Source organism: Fukomys damarensis, unplaced genomic scaffold (assembly GCF_012274545.1).
Source record: "Fukomys damarensis isolate Sample0158 unplaced genomic scaffold, DMR_v1.0_HiC HiC_scaffold_22, whole genome shotgun sequence".
In the NCBI taxonomy this organism is placed as follows: Eukaryota; Metazoa; Chordata; class Mammalia; order Rodentia; family Bathyergidae; genus Fukomys; species Fukomys damarensis.
In genome coordinates, this window is record NW_022900934.1 from 26,817,316 (window position 1) to 26,843,729 (window position 26,414).

Here is a 26,414-nt window from a genome sequence, read left to right on the forward strand (position 1 = left end):
TTTTTTTTTTTTTTTTTTTTTTTTTTGGTACCAGGAATTGAACTCTGGTCCTCGTGCTTGCAAGGCAGGCAGCAGAACCACTGAGCTAAATTCCTGGCCCTTTGAGTGTATTTTTGAAGGCCATAAAGCTCATCTAATAATAGTTGTTTTCTATTTCGCCAAAGAAGGTGTTTAAGAACAGGAATCCTCTAGTTTCCATCTTCCCAGCACCTCAAAATGGCCTGGGTAATTTTGGATGGGAAGTAGTCAGAGAAACCTATTGTCCAAGAGATGAAAACATGATGTCACATGAAAAGAGCAGTGGTTAGTTCCTTGGAAAGAAGCCAAATGAAATGAAGTTTTAGAGGATAGAGCAGCCTCTAGGAACACTTAAAGATAAGAGGCCAGGGAAGGGACCCAGGAAGGCAGGAGGAGAGCAAGGGATAGAGATAAGCTTGGACACGTGTTCTGATAAAAGCCCACACCCTTCTTTGCTGTTTTTCACCAGACCCCAAACAGTTATGTTGTATCCACTCCAAACACAAAGGAAAGACCTGGCCTTGAGCCTGAATTCTGGGTAAGCTCCATGAGTCTTAGCTTTCAAACAAAATGAAGAAGCTCAGTGAACACAGAGGACCTTACGTCACTGACAGTCCTGATGTCCCTTACATTGGATGTTGACTGGTTGATAATTAAGGAGAGCCAGGATAGCTTCAGGAGAGTAGCGGGCCAACAGCTAGACATTCCATAAAGTTGGCAAGGTGAGAATTCACAGTAGATAACAATAGCACCCAGTCTTCCAGGGCTTTCCTGTATGCTAGGCAGTTCCGCGTGCTTTACAAGTATTCCCCAATTGAATCTTCACAGCAAAGTCTGCTCACCTCCCTGCTGAGTTCCTCCTGCCTTTCCACATCCCAAGATTATTTTCCTTATGGCCATGTTTTGCATCGCTGTAATCTTATCTGAAAAGTGCACATTTTTCCTCAAATCCTTATTGCTTTCTTATCTTCCTTGCTTGGCTTCTATATGCTCTTGGATCCTTCTCTTATTTTACTGAAATGTATTCACCTCATCTTTTGAGTGCCTGTAACTTAATGCTTGGCAAGAATAAAACAGATATCAATAAGGGAGGAATTTGAAGATACCGATAAAAGAGGCTGTTCCTATGTGTTTGTATTCTTTTAAAATGGTTTATTTCTATTAGGTAATGAGACAGATTATTTTTAGACAATCAGATCTCTTTTTGGAGAACTTGGAATGGGAGTCATGGCAAAATTGTTGACTGTTGGTAGAAGTGAGGTTGTGGAGATGCTGAATCTTCGGAATGGTGGAGGTCTCTGTGTATGGTTCAGTGGTAGTGACTGACCAGCACACGTGAGGCCTTGGGTTCCATCTCCAGCAGTGCATGCGCTGCACAGAATTAGTAAAACAATCAAGAATGATGGACACCCCAGAGATGCAGATGGATATAATTCGAGAGTGGGGTGTACCTCTTTAACTTGTGGAGTGATGAATTTTGTCTCACAGACTCTTGTGCCAGATAGGGACAAGGTATTTTATGAGTCTTCGGTACTGTTTAAAATTTTGCTGATGCTGGGAATAATGGATTCAGGTCATCTTTTTATTTTGCCATCTGATTTTGCTGTTTAACATCCTTTCATTCCTTCTTCCATGAAACCAGGGTCTTGTACACGCTAGGCAGTGCTCTGCCACTGAGCTTCAGCTGCAGTCCTTCAGATAAGATTCTCTAATGAAGGAGAAATAGATCTCAGATCATGAATTCAGTGCAGGAAGAGCTCTGTGCCACTGGGGGCTCCTTGGATATATAAAGGAAGTATCTTCTCCATTCAGGTCTCTGCGAGGGTGGTCTCCCCACTGAACTGCTCTCTTCTCTCCATTCTTTTAAGGCTCTCAGCCCGGTGCCTTCTCTTTGCAACAATTCCTCTTCAAGATGGAAGGGAGTTGCGCCCCTTCAAATTTCAGTGTCTCTAAATAGAGTTATGGCACACAGTAGTGTCCATGTCTTCACGTACTGTCTGTGGCTCCTTCTGTGTTACAAATGCAGAGCTGAGTAGCTGTGACACAGACTGTATGGCCAAAGCATACACTAGCTGGGCCTTTGCAGAAAAATTCTAATGAGCTTTGGTCTATGGCATCATTTTTTTGTGAAAAACAACTGTCTTATTTCATGTCAGAAAGAAGTATATTCTTCTGTTATTATGCCTTTGAAATGACCAACCTTGCCATCACTGCACTAAAAATCACTTGTCTCTTTCTGATCTATCTGCCAGCCTTCTGCAGCAGTTAACCATACTGTGCAATATTCACTCCCAATCTCAGCGTCTTGAAACTGCGGTGCTCTCTTATCATTCATATGACAGCAGGTAGCTGGAGCTTGGCCTGATCAATCTGCTGGGACTGGAGTTCCTGGGACAGCTATTTTTCACTGTCAATCACTAGGCCATCTTGGATGGCTAAACTTCATGCACCTCTCATTCTCCTTGGATACACTCTTTTCACAGAGATGGCAGAAGCACAGAAGGGCAAATGACAACATTCATCACCTCTTAAAACCCAAGCTCAGAGCTAGTATCAATTTGCCACTGTAGTACTATTGGCCAAAGCAGACCATATGGCAAGACTCAAGTGAAGGGATAGTGAAATGTATTCTTCCGAGAACAAAACCTTGGCAAATGCGTGGGTACTAGTTCGGTTGAGAAATTGGAGTCAGTGTTGTCATTCACTATATCTTAAAAGAAATATCACAACTGTAATAAATGTTTTCATTTTCCTTTTCATGTAGGAGGACATTACTTATTTCTATTAAACATGCATTGCTAAGAGTGAGGGTGTGGCTTTCCTATCCATCCCAGAAATACTGACATTCTTGTTGCTAGTGGTGATGGCCACGGAACTATTGAGGTATTTTCCTCTGCTCTGTCCTTCCCTGTGTATCCTTACAGTGAACCACTAGCGTATGGGACACATGAAGTGGTCCTTATTACTAGAAAAACCCAAGACACACAAAAATATCATTCCTTTTCTATCTTCTTTGATGCCTTCTTTTTCCTCCTCATTACTCTGAAATGAATTAATTTAAAAAAGCATTTTGCCCTTCTTGCCTCCCCAGTTGTATTCAAAGGCAAAGCTGTCATCTCTTTTTTAATCTCCTTTCCATCTCTACCAGCTTCCTCAATAAGTAAGGATGATGACCTGCCTCCTGTCTGACCTCAAACGACTATTCCCTTTATGGCTCATTGATCACAGCTGTGCCATGCTGTCTGTGGCAATAAATACCAGTCTGGACTGCCCCAAATGGAGATCTTGTCCAGTCTTTCTAGTCCAGATACCTTCTATCCTCTGAGCACCCTTCATCCATGAAGCTCCTTCTCCTGGTTTTGGCTGTTACCATGTATCTGTCTCAGACCATCTCAGGTAACCAGGATCTCTCCTGAGGGATGCAGATCAGGGTACTTGACACTTATTCAGGGAACTTTGGATTCTAATGTCTTGGGCTGGGAGATTGTTGGCAGGCTCTGTGGAGGCCTTTGGGTGGTCTCACTGGTCAGTCAAGGTGATGTTTTAGTTCTCTGGCACCAGTTGATTTCTCTGGTGCCCCTCATCTGGCCACTGTGGCCATCTCTCTCTGATTAGCTCTGGAGAAGTCAAACCTGATGGCCCAGGGATGCAGAGGGACACTTTGGTCTGCTACACTGAGAATATGGTAGCTTTTCCAAAATAATTTCTTAGGAAGATTTGAATTTTGATATATTGGTACCTCCACAAAAATGGTTTCTGAATTTCTGATTACACTGAGAATATGGTAGCTTTTCCAAAGTAATTTCTTAGGAAGATTTGAATTTTGATATATTGGTACCTCCACAAAAATGGTTTCTGAATTTCTGATTATCTGAGGATTCTGATTCTACTTTTCATGCAGCCCAAAATTGTTTGGGTTATCTCAGTGAGGCATAGAGTCCTCAGAGAATCTGTTTCCAACTCCCTTGAAGGGTTAAGGCGAGTGAAAAGTTTCAGGGTGTTGTGGAGTTGGCAGCGTGACATTCCTGGGAATTTTACAGGTGTCCTACAACAGTGATGGCAGAACTTTTAAAGGCAAATAAATGCCCAAACTACAACCCAAAACTCATGCATTTATTGCAAAGTGCCAACACTATAATTAAACCTGAGTACTGAGATTTTGGAATAGAAAAAACAACTCATACATTTGTCTTAAAAACAAATAGCACACATGCTATAGGTTCGCCGCCACTACCCTAGAGGATTTTTAAATGTTCAAATGGGTTTATATCAGGTTCTATTCCTTTTCATTGATATGGCCAGTGGAGGTACTAAAGGGCAAAGGGAAAAGCTGACTAACTGATACTGAGTAACTGAGTACCTTATAGTAGGGGGAGAAAGAAACCTGGAGAGAGAAGGCCTTTTTGTCTTTCCTAAGAGAGCTTGTCAAGGAAAAGAGGTTACCCAGTAGTCTTCATGTCACTGAGTGAAGAGGACTTTGGAAGTTGTGACAGGGGACACAAGGAGAGAAAAAAAGGATAGTGGTCTATAATATGCTTTAAACCTACTTTCTTTTCTCCTTAAAAGTCCTCTTTTCTCCACTGGGATTTAACCTCTCCCACAGCCTTTTGGTTTCTTCGAAGATTGACCCTGCTCCCTTCTTCCTTTTTGATTTCAGTCAAGAAGTGTTGGGGTACATCAGGCAGATGCAGAACAACATGTAAAAAAAGTGAAGTGTTCTATATATTATGCAAAACTGCACATAAGTGCTGTGTGAAACCCAAGCATGTTCCCAAACTTGGATCCTCAAACATGGATGGAAGACGGGGATCATCTTCTGCAGTCTGATGATATCTCTTTCAAATTGGAATCTCAACATCACTGGATCTCACAGTTCCATTAAATCATTCTTGGTTGTTCCCTCCTACTGTCTGGCAGTTATGTTTATTTAAAGATTTACTTAAAGACAGCTAAATAAAGGTGGAAAATGGTGTGTGTGTGTGTGTGTGTGTGTGTGTGTGTGTGTGTTAGGGAAAATGAGATGGACCAGTAGATGTTAATAGTATCATCCTTGTAAACAGTACTTAACCTCCTAGCACCTACTTGGTACCAGAGGCTATAAACAAGGAATGCCTATGAAATTCATTTGATTTGTGGTTTCTTTTAGACTTGCATGCCAGTAAAACCTTCTGCAATGATGGAAATGTGCATTGTCCAGTATGGTAGCTACTAGTCACATGTGGCTACTGTGTACTTGAAATGTAGTGGTATGACTGGGGAATTGAATTTTAATTTAATCTAATCTATACTTAAATTTATATTCTAAGATGCAGTTAGTAGCTACTGTACTGGACAATACAGATCTAGACTCTAAAGATACAAGGTTGAGGCAGGCTCTGGACCTCCATCTCTGAGTATGTTAGGGGAATGTAGGAAGCAACTGAGAATCTGTGACGAGCACAAGAACTAATTCCTAGCCCACTGCTTCAAAGGCCTCACTTTCCCCCTGATTAAATTTGGATAATCCTGTTAGGAGATTCAGGATATCTCTTATATATGTGCTCTTCACTTTGGAGAGAGCTAAGATCAGGCCCTGTGTGGATCCTTGGTTCATCTCTTCCTTTTCCTTCTATCAGGAGCCACAGGATATTGAGCTGGTGAATAATCTTAAAATCAAAACGAAGTCCTTTACTGCGTACTTTGTCACTGATACCCTTACCCTCCTGACTCCACTTCCCTTCACCTTGAACATCACAATCTGGCCCTACAGCATTTCTCTTGCATATATTCTCAGGGACCTTGCTTTACTCTGCATGGCATCAAGCTCAAATTCCCAGGCATGGTAGTGCAGGTGACCACTTGCTTGCCTTTCCCTGCGATGGTTAATCTTGATTGTTAATGATGTAGGTTGAATCGAGAAATGCCTAGGAAATTAGTAAATCACACTTCTGGATGTGTCTGTGGGTGTTTCCAGAGATGCTTAGATCACGAGGGCCCTAACTTCCATTGATGAGATTATAATTTAATGGCATTATTGGGAGGTGGTGGAAATACAGGAGATGGGCCTAGTTGAAGGGCCTGGGTCATGGGTTGTGACCTTGGGGACTGTATTTGGTCCCTGGCCTTTTCTCTTGGGCTCTTTCCTTCTCACTTTGCTCTCAGCTTCCACGAGGTGAGCAGGTTTCCTCCCCCATGTCCTTCCACCGTGACGTTTCTGTCTCACCCACATCTAGAAGCAACAGAGCCAAGGGGCATGGACTGAAGCCTCTGAAACCACGGATCAAAACAGATCTTTTATCTTTAAGTTGTTTTTCTCAGGTATTTGGTCATCATGAAAAAAATCTAACACATTAACAACTAATTTTTCTATTAGTTTATGTTTGTGAGACATGATAATTATACTCATCTTGGGGAATTTGTACATACACATATTGCATCTTAATCATTTTTACTTTTTCTTTCTCTCTAAACATTCCCACCCCTATCTCTAGATTTCCTTCCTATCTCTACAAAGTCTACCTCCCTGTTTCCTGTTATCTGTCTTTTATTTGGCTTATGAAATTATTTATATCTTAGGTTTTCCATGTAAGAAAATCATGTGATATTTAACCTTCTGTGTCTAGCTTACTTCACTTAGCATTATGGTCTTAAGGTATACCCCTTTCCCTACAAATGACTCAAACGTAATCATCTTTATGGTTGAGTAGTACTCTATTGTGTATATACCACATCTCCTCTATCCATTCATCTACTGACAGACCTATATGCAATCCCAGGATATAGCTATTATAAGTTGTGCTAGCAGCTGATTATTCTTGGAGAAAGTTATTCAACTGGCTTCAGTAATTTCACTAGAAATTAAGGGACTTAACTCTCAAATAGCACACAGTGGAGAAGGGTTCCTCTTTCCTCACAATTCCACCAGCATTTGTTCTTATAAAATTATAATTATAAGTATGATAATAGTCATTCTTTCTGGAGTGAGGTGGAATCTCCGTGTTGTTTTAATTTTTATCTCTCAAATGACAAGTGATGTTGAACAGTTTTTCTGTATTTATTTGTATATTCTGTATATATTATTTGTATATTCTATATTTATCTGTATATTTATTTGCTGCCTGTTCATTTTAGATGCCCATTTTTGGATTGGGTCTTTAAATTTGGGGGTCTGATTTTTTTGAGTTAATTATATATTCTAGATATTTTCTTCATGGGAACAGCTGGTAATGTTTTTTCCATTCTGTAGGTTGTCTCTTCACTGTTAGTGGTTTCTTTTGCTGTGCAAAATCTTTTTAATAATATAAGATTCCAGTTGTTGATTCTTTGTGGTATTTCCCTTGTGATCAAGGTTTTGTTCATTAAGTCATTTCCTATACCTATGTCTTTCAGAGTTCTATCTATTTTATCTTCCAGCAGATTTAATGTTTCTGTTTTAGTATTTAGATCTTTGATCCATTTCAATTTTAGTTTAGTGCATGGGGAAAGATATGGGTCTAGTTTTAATCTTCGGCATATGGAAAGCCAATTTTTTCAGTACCATTTATTAAACAGGCTTTCTTCCAGTAGGGTGTTAGGCCCCTTTGTCAAAGATAAGGAGGTCGAGCCGGGATTTAGCTCAGTGGTTCCACCACCTGCCTTGCAAGCACAAGGATCCAAGTTTGATCTCCAGTTTAAAAAAAAAAAAAGGCTGAGTATGTTTGGAGTTGTTTCTGCATATTCTATTCTGTTCCACTGATCCTTGGTTCAATTTTTTTAGGACCAGTATCATGCTATTTTAATTTCAAGTCAGGGATTGTGATACTCCCTGCCTTCCCTTTTTTGCCCATTATTGCTTGTGCTATTCTAGGTCTCTTCTGGTTCCAAATGAATTTTAGGATTGTTTTCTATAATTCTGTGAGGTATGCTATTGGCATTTTTATAAGGATTGCATTAAATCTGTATAACACTTTTGGAAGTATGGCTATTTTCACTATATTTGTGTTGCCTACACAAGAACAAAGGATATCTTTCCATTTTATGATATACTCTTTGATCTCCTTTTTCAGAGTATTGTAGTTTTCAATGTAAAGGTCTTTTACTTCCTTTGTTAGATTGATTCCTCAGTATTTAATTTTTCTTGATGCTATTGTGAAAAAAGTTGTTTCGCTAATTTTCCTCTTAGTGATTTTGTTATTTGTGTAGAGGAATGCTATAGATTTTGTATCTTGCTATGCTATTAAATTTGTTTATTATATCTAGGAGTCTTTTGGTGGAGTTTTTGGTGTCTTCTATGTAGAGTATTATGTCATCTACAAAAAATGATAATTTAACTTCTTTCCTATTATTAATCCTTTTATTTCTTTCTCTTGTTTAATTGCTCTGGTTAGTTTTTCCAGAACTATATTGATAAATGTGGTGATAGTGGGTATCCTAGTCTTGTCCCTGATTTTAGAGTGAAAGCTTTTAATTGTTGAGTCTGATCAATGTTATGTTTGTCTTCTTTGCATCATCTAGTTGTTGAAGGATTGATTTTTATGTGGCCCCTTGCTATTTTTAAGAAATGTTTCTTTTCTTGATCACTAATCCCTATCCTATCTTTTATACCTGATATTCTATCCTCACGTTGATTTATTTTGCTGTGTATACTTTCAGGAGAGTTTTTAATCTTCTGGATATCTAATTGAATCTGTTTCATGGATTCCATTTCTTTCCTGTATTGGACATTCAGGGCTTCCATCATTTTCCTAAGCTCCTCTATTTTTTTTATCTGTATCTTCTCTAGATTCACTAACCACATCTTTCATTATGGCCATAATTTCTGAAGTTGAGAAAGTACTTCTGATTTGTTTTTTTTTTCTAGAGCCTCATTCATTTGCTTTGCTACTTCCACTGTTAACTCTTCAGAGAGTACAGGTGGGTGGCTTTTAAGTTGTTCTGCCTCACTGACCCTCAGGTTTGCTTTTGACCTGAAAGTCTGGGGTTACATCCTGCTTCTGTACCTTCTCATTTTCTTTTTTTTCAGTTTAATTCCTGTGTTGATGCTCGTAATTTGTTTATTATAGGTATTTTTATTACTACCATCAAGAATCCTTAAGGAATGACTACTTCTCGGAGATGTTTTCCAGGTGTAGCTTGGCTTTTGGGCTTTGATTCTGTTGCAAGATCATAACTCTTTATTGGGGATGAAAAGTTGCTACCTATTTGGCCCAGCCACTGGTTCTTTGGCACTGGCCTATAGTATTCTTTACAACCCTCAGGCAATCTCATAGAGGGAAGAACAACTGATCAGAGCAATTGTGTCACCTGTGCTAAAGTAGCACAATCAGTAGTAACAATAGCATCAAACATACCTAGAAAATGACAAACTGTGGCAACTTTTAATTGGCCACCTTTAACTGTATGAACAGGATTTGTAGTTAACTAACCAAATCTAAACAAACCAGAAAATTGTGTACAGTAAATATCCCCTCAATATGGTGATTTTGCCATCAGAGGAGAAAATTTAATAGGGGCTATGGGAAAAAAATAGAGAAATAGAAGAAGAGAAAGAGGTTAGAAGCAAGGCTAGAGGACAAAGGAAGATTTTGCAAGCTATGGGAACTTTTGAAGACAGAAGAGAAAGAAAGAAGGAAGAAACAAACAGAACAGAACAGAACAAAACAAACAAAGTAGAAACAATGTTCTACATGAAAACAAGGACAATCAAGAAAAAGAGAAAGATAGAAAATTAAAAATTAAAAAGAAAAAGAAAAAAATTGAAAAAAAGTCTACTTTAGGTGTCTCTGCTGTCCCTGGTTGGCAGAGGTGGCAGACAGAGCCCAGATCCATGTTGATTGATCCCAGCAAGCCAGCATTAAAATGTGGTGGTGGTAGATAATCCCAACAAACCTGGTCCTTTAGTTCCACTGAAGTTCAAGCAGCTTTTGGTTTCTGGCTGTGAGGTTGAGACCCTAGTTTTTCAGCCCACAACCCTCTGAATGACTCCCATGGGCTTGGACTGGACTCCCTGTCTCCCTACTTGAACTTGGTTGCTACTCACCCTAACACTTGGAGCCACTAGATGGAGTCAATCTCACAGCTGTTCTGAGTTCTGACTTCTATTGGCCCCTTTTCAAAATGGCTACTGGCCAACTGCTGTTTCCTGAGGGGCATCTGAGCCTGAAAAATTCATCAGCCACTGCAGTCCACAATACTCACTACTCTGTTTCACTGGTATTTCTCTCTTTAGAAGCCTCTGAAGTCACCAGTAACCACCATGCCTCTGCAGGTTTGAGCTGCTCCCCTCCACCACACACACTGGAAGCTGAAGCTAAGGGAGAAAGTGCCATTTGCCATTTCCCTCTTTTCTTCACTCTTCCTGTGGGTTCTCATTATCACTTCAAATCCTTTCTGGGTCCTCGAGACCCACTTCCCTCCTCCTTCTCTTCCTCACATTGCTATATTCAATTGTCCAGATTTCAAACATTTGAGAGGTTGTTTCTTTGATGCTCACCATTCTGCCATCTTCCCAGAGCTGCTATCACAGCATTTCATACTATTTTGCTAATTTTTTTTTGGCACATCTTAAAATTCAGTATTTATTGACTGAGGATTTTAGTTCAGTGGTTCTGCCACCTGCCTTGCAAGCACAAGGACCCAAATTTGATCGCCAGTACCCCCCCAATCAGTATTTATTTATTTATTGGTCTCTTGTCTGTTTGCACTCAAAAATTTGGATTCCATGGTAGTAGAGTCCTTGTTGGTTTTTCTCGCCATTCCATCCTTGGTGCATAGTAGGAACATAATAAATATTTGCTATGGAAATATTTAACATCAAGAATGGTCTTCTATCTCACATTCTCCTGCTTTCCCATTTGTGACTCAAGGCTTTCCCCCCCCGAACTCCCATTTCACCATCTATGATTCAATAAAATCTCCTCTTTCTTTGATGTGGAGGAGTGGGTAGTACAATGTGAGTTTAGGGTCCTGCTGGAAGGAAGTGTGTATATCTTATATTTTCTTCTTGAGATTAAAAAATGGGATTAAAAATGTGAATTCAAATAATTATAAATTTCTAGGTGTAGAACATGGTAATTATCCTCCTGAAGAAATTACCAAAATGGAAAGAATTATCTCCTGCTTTTAATTGGGTTGGTGGGAATGGTAGTCTTAGGTCTGGGAGTCATTTACTCCAGGACTTGTTTTGATGTACACTAAGATCAAGAGGAAAGGACCTTTCCCAATCTGGGCATGAGAAGTTGGAATATATTACAGGGTGCATTTGGCTCTGGCTGATAAGGGAGAGATAAATACTATTTGTGTGAGTTGGAATTATCTACATTCTGGCTACATTTACATTAAGACTTTATTTGACACACTGATCTGTTGTGCATTGGCAGTTACTGAAGAATATGATAGCGGATGTGTGCTATCTTGAGACATAAGATTTTGGATGCTCTCCTTTTGTCTTCTCATATGAGGCAAGCCATCAAGACTCCCTGATGCTTCCTCTGTGAGGTTGGTGTGTAAGCTTTACTGTACTCACTGTTTTCAGAGCTATTCTTACTCTCTACTATTCAATTGCATCCTTCTTCTTCCTTTTTCACACTCCAGGCCTTCTACTTCCTTTAATTTCCCTGCAAGGTGAGATTGTCCTTCATTCTGGCACCCAATCTCACAGATTCCTTAAGAAATACAGTGACATCCTGTCAATGTGAAATAGCTTCCACTTACTATTTAATGCAATGTTAGAGTTCATCAAAGACCAACTCAAGCAGAAAGAGCATTTCTTAGAAGGATACTCTGTAGATCGTTGAATTGTTTGGAAGTCTAGAGAATGGGAAACTAGAGACATTGATAGCTAAATGGATGTACATTGAGGCAATACTCCAAGTGAAATAAATAGGACACACATGTGTAGATATTGAATAGTTTGTCTAGTGTGAGAAACTGAAAGTGTAAATAAAGACTAAAAGGTAGAATAGATAATGTGAAATAGGAAGAAAAGGTCCAAAGGGGAAGGGGAAGTGGGAGGGGTAAGAGAAAAGAAAGAAGGGAAAGGAATTAATGTGAGAAAAAGAAAAAATGGAAACAAAGTCTTTGTAGATAGGGAGGAGTAGAGGGGTTGAACAGAGGGCAGGGGAATGGGGAAAAAATAAGAACTAAGATGGATTATGTAAAGGTGCAAATTTCCAATGATGAGTGTCATTATATTGTATACCTTACATGTACCAATAAAATTAATAAAAAAAGAATTTCTTGAAAGTCTAGACAATCAGACCTGGAAGGAACAGGAAGAAAGAAAGAAAGAAACCTGCCAAGATCCTAACACAAACATTGCCACCGTGGCACTAGATACTAGCATCCCCTGGATTTTTGCCATTGCTGCTGCCTCCACATGAGTATTTTCCCCAGCTTCCTCATATTTTAGATTTAGTCCTTTAAAGTTCAAAAGCTTCTGTTGGATCATCTAGGTGTCTGAGCCTGCAACACACACAAGTCTGTTAACTCATGAGGTGGCACAACAAAGTGTTTGCCTATAGTGCTTTCTGTAGTTGGAGGTCACATGTCTTTTTCAACAAAACCCAAAGAAGAAAGAGAAATTCTCAGATGGAAAGGAGTTCAGAGGCCAACTGTCCAGAGATACAAATAACACCACCAGGGAATATTCCCCGGAAACCTTTCACTTATCTGGAATGTTTCCCTTCCCACTTTGGCCTTTCTGATTGTCAGGGACATGACTAGCATGAGGGGAAGGAAGTGCCTAGGATGCTACACATAAATAGGCCCTCACTGTCAGGGTCATGCAAGTGCTCCCTTCACTACTGCCTCACCTCATCTTGGTCCTGACCCTGCCGAATGCACAGCACTTCTCATCAGCATCCATCACACCTCTGCCTAGCATCCATCCAGTGTCTGACTTCATGCCTGATTATAATCTCCATGAAGACAGAGACAAAACTGATTCATTTACTATTCCCAGAACAGAATCTGGCACAAATTGGGTATTTAATCAATATGAGCTATTAATTGATGGACTTAGTGAGATATATGTTTGGTTTACAATATCCACAAATATGGCCTCAAAGGAAAACTCCTTCTTTTAGGTATATATTTATATTGCAATAACACAAATGTTTGCTGTTCAGTGGCCAGAATGACACTAAGATATATATTAAAATTAAAGCACGAGACACTTAACAGAGGTGGGTGGTAGTCACATCCAGCTCTGTGATAGTCATGACAATGCTTCCATTGTTAGTGAACAGATTGAAAGATATGCTTTCATGAGTCATGAGTACTGTTGTTCTGTCTAAAAAGCAAGACTGCTGTGTATAAATAGGAGCAACTGTACACATGTATTTAATACCTTAAACATTGTAGAAGGGAGCTGTATCGGGAATTTAATGCAGCAATTACTTGAGAGTAATTTTACTTGAGGAGGCATCAGAAAAGGGAATGAAAAGATATTTTTTCTGCCCTATATTTGGGAAGAGAAGCCAGGATTCTGTGTTCTTAATCTGGGCCATCCCTCTCTATTAAGAAATTGAAAATGTGTGTGCTTGTGTGTGAGTGTGTGTGTGTGTGTGTGTGTGTGTGTGTCTCAGAAGACTGAAGACAGCCCTTGCCTACAGGCTGGGCAGGCCTGGACACAAGGAGGCTTACTTAGATTGGATCATTTCAGAAGGAGTAGGGTGAAGACTTTTTGCTTCAAGGGCAAGAGAGAAGCGTTGTGGCACTGGGTAGGGGGCTGGATCTCTTTGGAATGGGAAAGGAGATGAGGGTCTGGTCCCAAGGGTGTTTGGTAAAGAAGGCAAGTGGGCAGGTTTTTGGGTGGGGTTTCTTGTGTGGAAGACAGCCGGTTAGGAGAGGAGAAGCAGCCAAGGCCTGTGGTTGGTGTTGGCAGCCATGTGCAGAACAGGGCTTCAGTGCCCAGAGCTGCCCAAGGAAGAGCAACTATATCATTTATCAACCAGATCCTGACCATGAGAAGCAAGGGAAATAAAGATCAGCATTATGCATGAGTACCAGGTCCATCCTTTTTTCTTAGGAACAAGAGGTCCCGCTAGGATGAAGCAGAAGATAGAAAAAGAATGTGCATGGAACTGTAGTGCCATGGAACTAGAATTAAAATAAATGAATAAAGACAGCATTTCCCTGAGCATTGAGTGTGGTGATGACTCTTAATGTTTTAAGGAACTGTAGATGGAGTACTCCCTGTTCTCATCTGCTTCTTTCATGCAACACTGCTTGGAGAGGACGTTGTTGGGGATATGCTTATGCAGAGGCTTTGTCTAGAATCCAGCCTCTCTACAATGTCCTTACCCCACTTTCATGCAATCTTGATCTTCATAGAGTTTTCCCTATAGGCTCAGCCTGGAAGGTGAGGAGATGGCATGAATACACGGAAGTGAAAGATGTCCTTAAAAGAATCCGATTTTACAGTTCTCACATTTTGCTTTCTGATCTTAGGTTAGTGGAGAAGTTCGTGGGACAAAGCTCAAGTGCAGGCCTGTGGTGAAGCCTTCCTGGGAACTTGATAATCCGTGCATAGTTCCCTCATGTCCTGCTGTGGGATTCAGGCTGTGGGGTGTAGGTGATTCTCTTAGGAACTTAAAAATGCAACTGTAGTTTGAGGGGGTGGTTGATGAGGGCTCTTCAGAACTGGCCAGAGCAGGCTGTACCCAAATAAGAGATTTAGGAAGTCTAGGGCTACAGTCTATTCTCATCTTTGTGCGTCTGAGATACTGTTCGACAAGAATGGGCCCAGTTGGCTTTCTGATCAAGGCTTGCCTCCTTCCCTGTCTCTTGGACTTTTTCCTCCAGTCCTGCCTCCTGCCCACTTATTCTAATTGCTTTCCTGTAGTCACTCATTTAATCCTCACATTAACTCTACAAAGTACTAGTACTCCCATTTTATGGTCAAGGAAACAGGTTCAGAGAGGTTGAGTGACTTTTGTAAGGTAACATAGGAGGCTAACTTTAGAACATAGGCTTGTAACAACTTGTGATCTTAAACACCAAGAAGTGTATAGTTGCTGCCCAGGAGGAATTCAAACTAAAACAACACTCACGTCTGCACTAAAATCTTACTCCTGAGAAATGATGCAAAACATTCCTGCCTGCTGAAATTAAAGGAACTGAATAGACATCCTGGTTTATTTTTTTCATGTGGAAAAGATCTCAACTTTTACTAATACAGGGTTATTTAAATTCACCAGCTTCTGTTAAAATTTGGTTTGAACTTAATGCAAATATTAGTAGGATAATTCACTATTTTTTAATTCATGAATTTTATTGGTACATTTTAGGTATACAGTATGATAACATTCATCACTGGGAATTTGTACCCTTACCTGCTATATCTTCTTTTTTTTTTTTTTTTTTTGTACCGCGTATCGAACTTAAGACTTTGCACTTGCGAGGCAGGCAGCAGAACCACTGAGCGAAATCCCCAGCCCTACGTGCTATATCTTATTTTTTTTTCCCCACTCCCCTGCCCTCCCTTTAACCTCTCTACCCCTCCCTATTTACAAAGACTTTTTTTCCATTTTTTCCCTTTCTCCTAGTTATTCCTTTCCCTTCTTACCTTTGTTTTTCTTTTTTCACTGCCTTTGTGTTTATGTGTTGTCTCCCAGCCCCTGTCCAGTCCTTGTCATTTCTCCTACCCCTCCCACCTCCCCTTCCCCATTGGACCTTTTCTTCCTATTTCAAGTACTTGCGAGGCAGGCAGCAGAACCACTGAGCGAAATCCCCAGCCCTACGTGCTATATCTTATTTGTTTTTCCCATTCCCCTGCCCTCCCTTTAACCTCTCTACCCCTCCCTATTTACAAAGACTTTGTTTCCATTTTTTCCCTTTCTCATAGTTATTCCTTTCCCTTCCTACCTTTGTTTTTCTTTTTTCACTGCCTTTGTGTTTATGTGTTGTCTCCCAGCCCCTGTCCAGTCCTTGTCATTTCTCCTATCCCTCCCACCTCCCCTTCCCCATTGGACCTTTTCTTCCTATTTCAAATTATCTGTTATCCATTTTGATCCTTATTTACACTTTCAGTTTCTCACAGCAGAGAAACGAGTCGGTATTTACACGTGCATCCTATTTATTTCTCTTAAGAATATGGCCTCAAGGTACCTCTTGCCTGTGCCCAAGTATGCGCTCAGCCCCCTCCAGCTCTCCGCTCCTGCTCACAGGGTCCCGCTGCAGCCTTCTCTGGACCGGGACGCCTTTCTCCAGGCCACTCCCCACCCCCACCCCGCAGAGGAGCTGAGAAAGTAGGGTCCAGACCAGCTCAAGGCTCCCACACCTCCACCCACACAACAGCACCAAGAGACTGAGACGTATGGGCCTCTCACTCCCTGCCAGGAGCTAGGCACTTCTTATTGCTTAAAACTCCCAGCTCAGCTTGAGCTGTGATTAGGTACTAATTGCAAATGGCTACCAGAGGTATTTTGGGGGTGATGGAATGTTCTAAAAATTAGACTATAGTGATCGTGGTACAATTCTAAATTTACTAAAAATCACTGAAATTATACTTAGTAAATAAGTTTGATGGTATATAAATTATATGTCAGTAAAAGTGAAGGCCACAAATAAATATTTCTCTGATCTTACTTTCACCTTTGTGCCGTAGAGACTTTTAAATTCTTTGAGGCAAGCATGGCTAGAGGCTTCTAACCTCCTCACTTAGCTGGATCCCTGCCTTCCATGAAAAGACAGAGTCATCACTAGAAGCTCAAATTTGGGGACCAGTCAGACCAGGGTTCAAATCCAGGATTACCATATATCGCTTGGGTAAGATGCTTGTGCTCCTGAATTTTTGTTTCTTAGTGCAGTGGTCTGAGGATGAGACAAATGCAGTGAAGTTCCCGTCACCAAGCCTAACAGTCTGTGCTCCTTACCTGAGTACCCTGGCTGCTCCGAAGCTCAGTGGGGAGGGATTTTCCTGAGGGATCCAGTATTCCATGATGTTTTTCTGTTTTCACTTCCTTTGTGTTTATATGCTGTCTCCCAGCCTCTGTCCAGTCCTTGTCCTTTCATCCAGGGACATGAAACAGCCATTACTAATCTGGCCTCCCTCACCTCTGCCCTGGTTATTTTATTTTTGCTACAGGGATCTAACAAGGGCCCTTGTGGGTGGCAAAACCACTGAGCTAAATCCTCAGCCCCTGGTCATTATCTTCAATGTGGGCTGTACAGTGATTTTTCTAAGTCATGCTTGCTGCTCTCTAAAAAAAAAATCTAACAACCCCCTAATGGTAATACTATGGATTCCAAGCCCTGAGCATGGTCCCAAGTCCCACAAGGTAATTGGGTCTTATGGCCTCACACCCCACCCTCTTACTCCCCTCATGTCTCAAGTACTCGTAGTCACAGATGATTACTAACCATTTTTCTGGCCTTCTATGAAAACTTAATTTCTACTTTCTACTCTTCCTTCCACCTGGGAATTCCTTGAGCCATTCCCTTTGTCAGCCAAGTCTCAGTTTTGTCCTATATGAATTGGGGGTTTATGATTTCTACTTCTCAGAATTGTTTGAAGATAATAATGATAGATATGATCATCCCAGTAGTAACAAGAGTCAAAAGTAACAGTTGTAATTGCTAATACTTATTCAGCACCTGCTATGTGTCAGGTAGTTCATTAAGCAATTTATAGAATTTATCCATTTAATTAAATTAGACACTGTTATGATTTGTATTTTATTATGGGAGGCTCAGATCATTTAACTTAAGATCAACAGGTAACAAGCACCAGGGCCAACACTCCAATCTAAATCTGCGCAAAGCCAAGACTGTTCTCTAAGTCTACTATGGAATAGGTGTTTAATGAATTCTCTTCTTTCTTCATCATCTTTCTTGTTTAAATTTTGTCTGAGGCACAGTCCTTATCTGGCTTCTCCAGAAACATGGCTAGAAGTGTTCTCTCTCTCTCTCTCTCTTCCTCTCTCTCTCTCTCTCCCTCTCTCTCTCTCTCTCTCTGTCTCCCCCGCCGTTTTTTAATGGTATTGATGAACACAACCCAGGGCTCTGTGCATGCTAGGCAAGTATTCGACCACTGAGCTACATCCTCAGCTCCAACAATTCACTTCCTTGGAAATTAACTGTCGTTTCCTGAGAAATACATTAATTTCTTCCAAGGGCAACAACCCTGTGACCTAATTATCTTGCACCAGGCCCATTTAAAGTTTCCATCACTTCTCAACATATCCACACTGGAGACCAAGCTTTCAGCACACAACACTTTGGGGGACACATTCAAACCATATCTAACCCATGGCCCAAGCCAAATTTTTGACATCATATGAAAACCTAAGGATTATACATAAATCTATAAAGATCAAAAAACCCTACTATGATCTAAAGTGGCTGCAGGTGGCAGTGCTGTTACCTAGGTGGAGTGAGAGATAGGAGATGTCCATGGAAAGATGGGAGAGGAGCTTCATAGGGAAACCAAGGACAAATGCTAAGTCCCTGATGTGGGAACAGCATTGGCAAGTTCAGGATTGAGAAAGATGTACATGTGTGTATCCTTGTCAGAAAGCTGAGAATAATTTTTATAAAAATTCAGTGTTTCCTGACATATGTTAATGTGTTAATTGATTATCTAATTCCTTTGTGGTTCTCGAAGCAGGCAGCAGAACCACTGTGCTAAATCCCCGCCCCTTTGTGGTTCTCAAAAGGCCAACTTTTTTTTTTTTTTTTGGTACCAGAGATTGAACTTGGGACCTTGTGCTTGTGAGACAGGGGGCAGAACTACTGAGCTAAATCCTGGGCCTTAGGCCAGGTGGCTTTAATTCCCCTGTTTCCTCACCAGGAGGGAGAGCATCCTCTGGCCAAGGTTCTGGGCCAGTTTCCCACAAGTCCATCTTGTGCTGTGCTAAGACATCTGCTCCACATTGTCCTTTGGCCTGGCTAACCTTGTACAAGTCCCTTCCTGTTCTAATTCATTGTCTGTGGCTCTGCTTGTAATAGGAGGCTCATCCCCATTGCAAGGAACTCTATTTCAAAGCCTTGCAGCTCAACCACCACTTTCTCCCAGACTCTACAAGCCATGAAGCTTCTTTTCCTGTTTCTTGCCATCCTTCTGGCCATGGAACCAGCAATGTCAGGTAACTTGGGATGTCTCAAAGGTCTGGGATCCTGGCATCTTCTCTTTGCCCCTGCACTGGGGGCAGCATTCCAGCCTTTGCTCATTTCATGCAGCTTCATAAGGCTTTCTCAGGCTATTATCACATTAACATTTCTCCCTGATTCTTTTTTGCTACCCGATGGGATGATAAAAGTCTGAAATAGCTGGCATTTAGGGGAGGAGTGGCATCCTGGTGGTTGCATGAGAGAGTTTGGGACTGAAGGACTGGGTGCAAAGTTGGGGACTTGTTGGGGATTAGATTGAAGGCCAGGGGTGAGTTGTGATAGGAGGAATTTGGGGTTGGAGTGATTGGGGGAACAGTCGGTGGTAAGGAGCTGGGATTTGCTGATGGTATGAGGCAAATTGGAGAGGGGATAGGATTTTGGCTTGGGTGAAACTGGTGTTGGGCATGAAACTTGGCATGAGTTCAAGATGGGAGTTACTGGCCAATGGTGCCGGGTGCTTGGGTTTACATTATTGATGGTGGCCGCTGAGAGTTGTGGTTGGCAACTTCATTAGATTTGGGTTTGGCTTGGAGTTGGGATTCATGGGCCATTGATTTGAGTAAGTCTGGGAATTGGCTGCGTTTTGAGTTTGTGCTTGGTCAAGACAGGCTGCAGATGGAGTTGTGGCCGGAGCTGAGGTTGGTTTGGCTTCTGTTGCAGAGTCAAGCTCTTCATAAGGAGTTGGGTCAGTTACAATGAGAGTCCCCTTCATTTCCCAATGTTATAGGTGGATACTGTCCTTTTGCCACCATTCCCAAGCTCTTTTATTAGGTGAGAACTTCATTAGCATCCACATTGATTCCAAAGTAAGGGTTAGGAAGTTGGGGAATAAGAAGATAGAATGGTGGAAATTCTTTCCTGAAAACTTTGGAATTTACAGTTGGAACAATTGTCTCCTTTCTTTTTCCCTCTAAATGTCTTTTCTTATTTTTCCATTACTTATTGAGTCCTCTCTCCCCTTCCCACCCCTACTCTCCTGCTACTTTCCTGCTTCCTCTTGTACCTCCACATGACTGGCTAACATCTGCTTAGTGATTGTTCCTGTGCCTGAAATGCAGTGTTGGGTGGACAGACACTGCCGGTTGGTGTGCAGAGATGATGAAGACAGCACCTTACACTGTTGAAATGGCAGAGGGTCCCATGTCCTTAGCCAGTATTTAACAATCCAGCCAATAACAGTTGATGGAGATATTGGCTAGATCACTCCTATAAAGTCCATGTGAGTCAGGACAAGAAAGAAAAATAGAAATAACAGATAGAAATGGCTTAGTGTCAGGTTCTTTTGTTTCCACATTTCATTAAACTCACAAATAGAGTTCTTGTGTCTGTCAGTCAAAGTGGATTGAGAATGGGAGTTGGCAGGACGAGGTTAAGTAGTAGTAGAGAGAGGTCATTTGGACTGGCCCTAGCTAAGGGGGCATTAGTTTTTTGGTTTTTTTTTTTTGGTGTGTGTGTATGTATGTGTATGTGTGTGATATTGGGGGATGGAATCTAGGACTTATTAAGCAATAACCTTGAGCAATTTCCCTAGCTCTTTAAACATTTTTCTTATTTTGAAACGGTCTTGCTAAATTTCCCTGGCTGGCCTTGGACTTGTTATCCTCCTTCTCCAGTCTTCTGAGTAGTTGAGATTACAAGAGTGTACCACTATGCCCAGCTACAATTTTAGTTTTGAAGATGGTTCCTCATCTGCCAGCCCTACATGGGGTTACACTGAGAGAATTAATGTTGGGGCCGGGGGAGCTGTGAGATTCAAAGTCATCTCAGTTGTATAGAAAGGTGCATAGAAAGTGGGAGTATCTTTGGGCTGGGAGAGCTGGTCCATCTTGTGATGAACGGGCCCGGGATGGACAGAGATGAATGGGATACTGAACAGAGCCCAAATATTGGGTTTCCTGGAAAGTCAGCTCAAATGCTTTCTTATTCTCTGAAGCCCACAGCTCCAGGGGTCAGAAGGTTCCCATGTGCTAAAAAAGATAAAGCATGCAAATTTACCGATTTTTCATTTAAATATATGAATTTTTTCATCATTCATTTTTACAGTATTTCATAGATTAATGCACTCATTCATTTATCTTCAGTCTGCTAGAGACTGTACATAAGCCAGCACACTGTGTATAAAAGCCTCGGAGCTTCAGCTTCCCCATCTGGAAGTATTATCTGTATCAGTATTATTCGTCTCAGGACATAGGTAAGAATGAAATGAAATAATGCACAATGTCCAGTACTACTCGGATCCTCTGAAACATTGCTGGAAACCTCTGTAATAGTCTGCAGTCTCTTGCTTGGTGTACAAATGCAAGCCTGAGGGGGGGGAAAAACTAAGACAGAGCTAAGAGAGACAGAGAGCAGGGCACCAAGATGGTCAATGTCGCTTTAGCAAAAGGTGCTGGCCTGTCAAAGCCACTGCTTCTTCTTCTTCTTTTTTAAAATCTTATTGAGTTTATTGGTACTTTTTGAGTATATAGTACAGTTACATTCATCATTGGGATCTTGTACAGGTCTTGGTACTCATTTTTTCCCCCTTCCCCCTGCCCCCCCCATTTGCAAAGACTTTGTTTCCATTTTTTCCTTTTCTCATATTTTTTCTTGTCCTTATTTCCTTTCCCCTAACCTTCCCACTTCCCCTACACCTTTAGCCCTTTTCTTCCTATTTTACCTTATAGTTCTAATTAGCTTTACAAACTCACTTTTAAGAAGTTATGCTATTTATCATGTTATTGTGTAATTATTTGAATCACTGCTGATTCAATCCTCCAAACAGCCACGTATTAAATGGAAACCCATAGGACCTCAGGCAAGATCTTATTTACAGCTATCTGGTTGGTGTTAAGCCCAGTATCTTGCACAGAGGCTAATATTTAAAGTATGTTTTGATTGATTGATTGATAGATGATGATAGGTTCAAGAGTGACAGCATGAATAGATTTGGTGTGGGCACAGGAGGAACATGTTTGGGATCCTTTGGGATTAGGGGAGCAGAAGACCTCTGCAGAGAAGGGTGCAGAGGAGTTCCCGGGTCTTGCTCAAGTCCTTGGGTCTTCTGTTCCTCAGTTAGCTCGTGCTTGGAACACACAGGCTTCACAGAGTGGAAAGTGGTCTAGGATGGGCCTGCACCCCCTAAAGCTTGGGCCTGGCATTGGTATTTTCACAAACAGGAGTTCATCCTCCACCAATTCGTTCATTAGGAATGCTTATCTCCTCACTTGGCCAATACCATTTATTAAGAACCTCCTCTGTGCCTAACACCAGGCACCCAGAGGCAATTGCTGGGTTGAAGAAGGGGCTCAGATCTCTCCACTGAGCCACAAGAAGTTTTCAGATGACACTTGCCCATGTGCTTGAATCTCCGGGCATGTGAAATTAAAAAAATTCCCTCAGATTACTGGCACCCACCCTCAACAGTTACCTCATTCTTTATTGCCCTCAGTGTAGGGAGGATCCAGGGACCTTTCCCTATTTTCCCATTTCACAGATGAAGAAATTGAGGCACAAGGGAGGAAGAGCGATTCACATTCATAGTTAGAGACAATGCTGGGATCAGTAGTGGTTCTTCACTGGCTGTTGGAGAGTGGGTTGAGGGAACATTGAACATGGCATTAAGTAGATATGGTAAAAGAGAGAGCAGTGGCATTGAGTAACATGCAGTCAATGGGTGGATGGGTATGAGGAGATGAAAAGCCCTTGACAAAAGTCTTGGAGTTAGTTTGGGCATCTGTGAAATCCCTTTCTGGGATGCTGTGGCCTCTCTCCACCATCTTCAGGCTGGCTTCGCCATCAGATGTCCGGTTCTGCCCATCCTTCTTTTCAATGCAAATTGACCCCTTTCCTCAAGGAAAATGAAAAGAGACCTCATCTCCAGAGGATGTGACAGAAAGGGATGTGGCTTTGGCCTTTGCATTTTAAAGACTTCTTTGGCTCTCTCGTTCCCTCCTGGAGGGACAACCCGAGGGGTCCAAGGATGGGTAGAGGGTGTGCTTGTCTGTGTGGAGGCCTAGCATGGCAGGTGTAGAAGCATTTTGATCCCAAAGGTAGAAGACCGGGCCCCTCCCCATGCTGGGTGTTTCCTGGGACTGGGGAGCAGCCTGCTGATGTAGCCAAAGCTCCATTCAGCCTCTGCTTTGCATGCTGGAGCCTGGAATCTAAATCACATATACCAAGGATTCATTTTCTCTTATTTGCCAGACTTCAAAGGGATAAAAATAATTTGCTTAGGCAACACAAATGCTCTAGACAAAAACAATGGAGTGCATCACTTTTATTTATGCAAGGACTGAGATTTTCATGCAGCGTGTGTAAGTACACATTTGATTTTGTGTTAAACCCGTTTGGACATAGAGGACCCTTTTGTGCTGGATGTCAAGTTTAAGATCTGACAAGATTAGGTGCTAACAATCATTCCTGGAATGAGTGAGAGGACTTGTAATGGCAGGTTGGGATTAAGTGTGTGTGACTGTTAAATTAATCCACTGATGGGTTTGGCATAATTCTGGGTGTACTTTCCTGGCTGGGACTGGTGTTCTGTTCCCCATGGGCTCTCCAGCAACGCTGTAGGCCCTGGTGGCCTGTGAATTGTTGCATGATGGCAAAAGCCTTTACTCTCCACTAGCCCTCTTTTGTCACCAACCCCTCAGGGAAATGGAGAGATGTCTTCCTCCACCCAGGCAGAGGAAGTTGAAGATGCTTATGTAATTTCTAGTGACATCTGAGGTGGTGGTGGCCTCGTGTCTACCCAGCATGACAAAAGCCCAAGCTGCCATTCAGTAATCTCTGACACCATCATAGGAGCCTATACCTCCTCATGGCCTGGGAAGAGCAGAAGTCTAGGCTCTCCACTCAGCCATTTTTGATGGAGGTGGGAGTGGGGCTGTAGATTTTCCTGTGGCTTTTGACTGGAGCAGAGTGGGCATTGTTTGAGTGGTCCCTATGCTAGACCGTCCCTTTCCCTGTCCTTTGGTTACAGAGAACAGACTTTAAAGAAAATCTCTGCAACTATTTGTGTTTCCAGATTTTCAGTTTCTCCAGCACCAGTGTGGGATACACGAGGCAGAAACAAACCAAAGGATCCTTATTTACACTTTTAGTTTCTCACACTGATATTTACACATTTGTGAAACTGGTATTTACACATGTGTGCCCTATTTATTTCACTTAAGGGTATGGCTTCGATGTGTATCCATTTAGCTATAAATGAAATAGGAAGAAAAGTTCCAAAGGATAACGGGAAGTGGGAGGGGTGCGGGAAAGGAATAAAGATGAGATGAGGAAAAAAATGGAAACAAAGTCTTTGTAAATAGGTAGGGGTGGAGCGGTTCAAGAGAGGGCAGGGGATGGGGAAAAATAAGAACCAAGAGTTATTATGTAAAGGTACAAGATCCCAATGAGGAATGTCATAATACTGTACACCTAAAATGTACCAATAGACTAAATTAAAAAAAAAAAAACCCAAAGGAATTTGCGATCGTCATTCCTTGAGGTTCCTGCCTGTTCTGCCTTTTCTTCACCTTACAGAGTATTCTTACATTTGTTGTATGTATAATGCTCAGGGTTTTAAACTCTACTTAGAAGAACAAGCACAGAAAAGGACATTGACTCTAGTTTTCTAGAAGTGTAAGTTGCCATTACCTGTTAGGTTTTACTGTGCTCCCAAACTCATCCTACCTCTCACTGCTAAATGGAAACTTATTAGTATTATTGTTTTTTTTTTTTTTTTTCTGGCCAGGAAAACATCCCATCCTTCGATGCATGGGCAACACTGGTGTCTGTAGACCCTCTTGCAAAAAGAATGAGCAGCCCTACTACTACTGCAGAAATTATCAACCATGCTGCCTCCAGTCCTACATGAGGATAAGCATCACTGGTGCAGAAGGAAATAATGATTGGTCCTATGGGAACCACTGGCCCAAGATACCTTGAATGCTGGCCGCAACAGTCCTCCACCTTTCTGGGAACGCAGAGCTGCTGTTTATTCCCCTGATTAAAATTTATGCACTTGCCACCTTGTCCGTCTTTTATTCACTGGAAACCACAGTGAGGGATTGGGTTCTGCATGGTGAGATGTCTCTGCTGCGGCCTGTGGCAGAGATTTGGACTGATGATCAAAAGGACTAGACCAGCCTGTGAAGATGAGGGAAGAAAGAAGTGGACACTAATAAGGGAAGCCTGAAGGGATTAGGCAGAGCTATGTAGGACTCAGAAAGGGAGCAGAACAAGTGGGATGGATCTGTAGAGCAGTGGGCAGAAACCTTGTCGACAAAATTGGCTTAGTTGACAGAGGAACTGCCTAACCAACAGAACTGTTATGGTGTGGAGTAAGTTGTCACCTCAAAGTTTCAAGTTGTGGGTTGGGGTTCTAGTTGATGGTTTTTTTTAAGAGTTGAAAAAATTTATTGAGAGAAAGAAAGCTTGTGTCTAAGAGACACAGAAGGGGGACCAGAGAGTGGGTTGCCTGCCCACCCCACTTCTCAAAAATATTTTATACAGCAAAGCCATGTGGTGAGGTGGGTACAAAGTGTGACAAAATTATAAGGCCCAGTGGAAAATTACAAGGTGGGCATGGGTGTGAGGTGGGCAAAACCATGACCAACCAATAAGATTACAAGTACAGTTACCCAGGTAATATTGATTAAATGGGGTCAAATGGGGTCTAGTTTATGTTTATTGAAGAAAGAGCTTGACTATTACCTGCTCTTGTTGCTCATGATCATTAAGATCCTTTCATTCCTGAAAATCTAGAAGGCTCACTCCTGCAATTATAACCAACACCAGATTTTAACAAAAAATTCTAATTTTATTTTTATATCTTACTTCCCACTAATATTTCATTTCTTTCTCCTTTAGTTGCAAATTTTGTCAACAGGAGATTATTTACCCTTGGCCATTATCTTTTTCTACTCCTGAGACTCCCTACAACTCATTATCATTTGCTTTTGCTCTGTTTATTCTACAGAACTGACTCTGATCCAAGTGACCAGTGGAACACCTTTTAGAAAAATTTGGTCTACTTGTATCTTACCCTGTCTCTGGGTAGCATTTCCACCATTTCTTATTCCTTCCTTGAAAACCTTAACTTTCTTGGGTTCTGTGACTTGATTCTTTGTTTTCTTAACTTTTAGGCCTCTTTCCCTCCTTTCTCTATGGGACTTTTTTTCTCATTTGTCCTCTTGCAGTCCTCTGAGGTTACTCTTATATTCTTAGAATTAAAAACCCTCCATATTTCTAGGAAAAAGCTGCTAATGCTACAGCTGTGATAACAAGTGAAAAAAAGTCTTTTTGATGATCAGTGACAACTTTCTTGAGTGAACACACCTCTAGTAACACATGGC

The 26,414-nt window shown here is 41.4% G+C and overlaps 2 protein-coding genes and 1 pseudogene across 2 annotated transcripts in view; all 3 read left to right on the forward strand.

The window, feature by feature from the left end:
- Positions 1–20,288, forward strand: part of LOC117287251 — a 24,034-nt pseudogene extending 3,746 nt beyond the window's left edge.
- The window catches only part of LOC104873952 (beta-defensin 119), a 34,500-nt gene extending 9,415 nt beyond the window's left edge, over positions 1–25,085 (forward strand). Inside the window, exon 2 of the mRNA XM_033767186.1 lies at positions 24,812–25,085. Coding sequence (XP_033623077.1) covers positions 24,812–25,005 — 194 coding nt within the window. The 3' untranslated portion in view covers positions 25,006–25,085. The remainder of the gene's footprint in view (positions 1–24,811) is intronic.
- On the forward strand, positions 3,357–4,885 carry Defb121 (defensin beta 121). Its single transcript, XM_010640881.1, has 2 exons — positions 3,357–3,414; positions 4,676–4,885. The coding sequence occupies exons 1-2, from the start codon at positions 3,357–3,359 to the stop codon at positions 4,843–4,845; spliced, it is 228 nt and encodes a 75-aa protein (XP_010639183.1). The 3' UTR covers positions 4,846–4,885.
- Positions 25,086–26,414: the final 1,329 nt, after the last annotated feature.

What these genes read in the sequence shown, in the direction of transcription:
- Defb121 (XM_010640881.1), top strand. Translation starts at nt 3,357, where the DNA reads ATGAAGCTCCTTCTCCTGGTTTTGGCTGTTACCATGTATCTGTCTCAG. An exon ending in TCTGTCTCAGACCATCTCAG is followed by an intron (nt 3,415 to 4,675) that starts GTAACCAGGATC and finishes TTTTGATTTCAG; the next exon opens with TCAAGAAGTGTTGGGGTACA.